The sequence below is a fragment of the Acanthisitta chloris genome, unplaced genomic scaffold (genome assembly GCF_000695815.1).
Source record: "Acanthisitta chloris isolate BGI_N310 unplaced genomic scaffold, ASM69581v1 scaffold6760, whole genome shotgun sequence".
Classification (NCBI taxonomy): Eukaryota; Metazoa; Chordata; class Aves; order Passeriformes; family Acanthisittidae; genus Acanthisitta; species Acanthisitta chloris.
Window position 1 is genome coordinate 58,539 of NW_008651017.1, and position 2,474 is coordinate 61,012.

Genomic DNA, 2,474 nt, shown 5'->3' on the forward strand with positions numbered 1-2,474 from the left:
CAGGTTGGGTTAGCTGCTGCCTGGCAGCGTGGGTTGTACAGAATCATAGATTCATGGAATATCCTGAGTTGAAGGGACCCACCAAGGGTCATCAAGTCCAACTCCTGGGTCTTCCCGAGAGCAAACCTGAACCCAGGGAAGTGGTCATGGCACCAAACATGCCAGAGCTCAAGGGGAGTTTGGACAAGGCTCTCAGGCATGTGGTGGGATTGTTGGGCTTGTCCTGTGCAGTGCCATGTGCCTGAGAGCCTTGTCCAAACTCTTCTTGAGCTCTGCCAGGCTTGGGGCTGTGACCACTGCCCTGGGGAGCTGTTCCAGTGCCCAGACACTCTCTGGGGGAAGAGCCTTTTCTAATATCCAACCTAAACCTCCCCTGATACAGCTTCATTCCCTCGGATCCTCAACATTGACTTCAAATCCAGTTGTCTGCAGTGTTTTTACTTCCCCTAGGGTGATACCAGCACTCTGAACACATTTATCACATCACCTGTCTCACTGATGACGTGTTGGGTAGCATTGGGGCCGGGACAGGTCTCCTCGCCCAGCACACCCTCCCAGTCTGGCAGTGAATCACCACCACTGACTCCATCCATATGGTTTGGGATGAGTTGTGTGCCCACATTAGAGCAGTTACGCCCGAGTGTGTCTCTCTGGTGTGCTGCTGAGGGAGCCATGTGCAGCAGCACCTAATGAGTATCAAGATCTACAGCACTGGCTGTTCCTCAGCTATTCACAGCTCAGTTACTCTGTCGCAGGAGGAAATTAAATTGTTCTTGACAAATGGGTGTCGGCACTCACTTATCATCTTGTTATCTTCTAAGTGCTTACAAATAGGTTGTTTCATTATTTGTCCCATCAGTTTTCCAGGAGTTCGAGTTAAGTGACCAGTTTGTAATTCTCTGACTTTTCCTTCTGCATATTTTTAAAGCTAAACTCTGTGTTTGTTTTTTTTCCTGGTCTTCTAAAACCTCTCCTGTCTGCTGTGAGCTAACAGGGCTAATAGCTCTGGGGCTGCTTCAGCTGAGCCCTTTCCTCTGTTCCTTTGGGGCTGGTGGATGGACCAACACCCTGGTTGGGTGATTCCTTTCCTGCTGGGATGCTTCTTCCCTTCACCCTTAATGGCTCTTTCCTGTGTTAGCTCATTTGAATCTTGACCTTTCTCATTCTCCAACAAGTTCTTTTAATAGGCTAGGTTTATCTACAAGGTGCTTTTGTGTAGTATTTTATGTAACCTGCCACCATACAAAACATTTGGGCCAAGTTATGTCTGTCATTAACATTAGGACAACAGCAGTGGAGCTGCGTGGCCATAGTTTTGGGTGTAGTTTGGCTTTTTTTACTGATTTTCAGGAGCATCTGGTAACTTTTGGCAACCAGTTGGGCACACCTAAACCACATGCATGGTTTTCAGAGGGTGGTGACCCTCCTGCCTGGGAGATGATCACACAGTGACACCACACATAGAATCATAGAATCATCAAAGTTGGAGGAGACCTCTAAGATCATCAAGTCCAACTGTTAACCTGTCACTGCTGTAACCCATATACCATATCCTCCAGTGCCAGATCCAGACACCTCTTAAACACCTCCAGGAGTGGTAACTCCACCACCTCCCTGGGAAATCTATTCCAGTGCCTGAACACCCTGACAGTGAAAAAATTACTCCTAACATCTAAACTGAATCTCCCTTGTGTGCCACATGCAGACACCCCTTTGGCATGTCATATTTACCCTGCTAGGCTCTGTTTATTTCTTTATTAGCTGTTTGCCAATTTCTCAATTCTCTTCTTTTGTTTCCCTTATTCCTTCAACAGGAATCATTAACCAATGGCAACAGGAATCCAAGGATAAAGTGATTTCCCTCTTGCTCACCCACCTGCCTTTACTGAAGCCTGGCAACATCGAGGCGAAAGTCGAATACATGAAACTCTTGCCTAAAATCCTGGCGCACTCGATCGAACACAACCAACACATTGAGGAGAGCAGGCAGCTGCTGTCCTACGCCTTGATACACCCTGCCACCTCCCTGGAGGACAGGAGTGCCCTGGCCATGTGGCTCAACCACCTGGAGGACCGCACCTCAGGTGGCTTCGGCGGGCAGGGCCGGGGCCGCTCGGACTCGGTGGACTACGGGCAGACGCACTACTATCACCAAAGACAAAACTCCGACGACAAACTCAACGGATGGCAAAACTCTCGAGACTCGGGAATAAGTGTCAGTGCTTCCAGCTGGCAGGACAAAAACCTGGCGTGTGAGAACGGCCATCTGCCCCTCTACTCCTCCTCCTCCGTCCCCACCACCATCAACACCATCGGCACTAGCACAAGCACCAGTAAGTACCCACGGGAAGCTCCAGGGATGCTCCTCCCATCCCAGTAGAAATGCTGCTTTGCCGTGGTTAGCAAAGGGGCTGTCTTCATCTGGGCCATGGATGTTCATCTGGGCCATAGAAAACTCCTTTTTTTTTTCTTTT

General features: G+C 49.2%; 1 protein-coding gene across 1 annotated transcript in view; it reads left to right on the top strand.

Moving 5' to 3' along the window:
• The window catches only part of LOC103798998 (protein Smaug homolog 1-like), a gene marked incomplete at both ends in the record, with an annotated part of 93,385 nt that overhangs the window by 58,532 nt on the left and 32,379 nt on the right, over positions 1–2,474 (top strand). Inside the window, 1 exon segment of the mRNA XM_009071292.1 lies at positions 1,815–2,333. Within this exon segment, the coding sequence (XP_009069540.1) occupies positions 1,815–2,333 (519 nt within the window).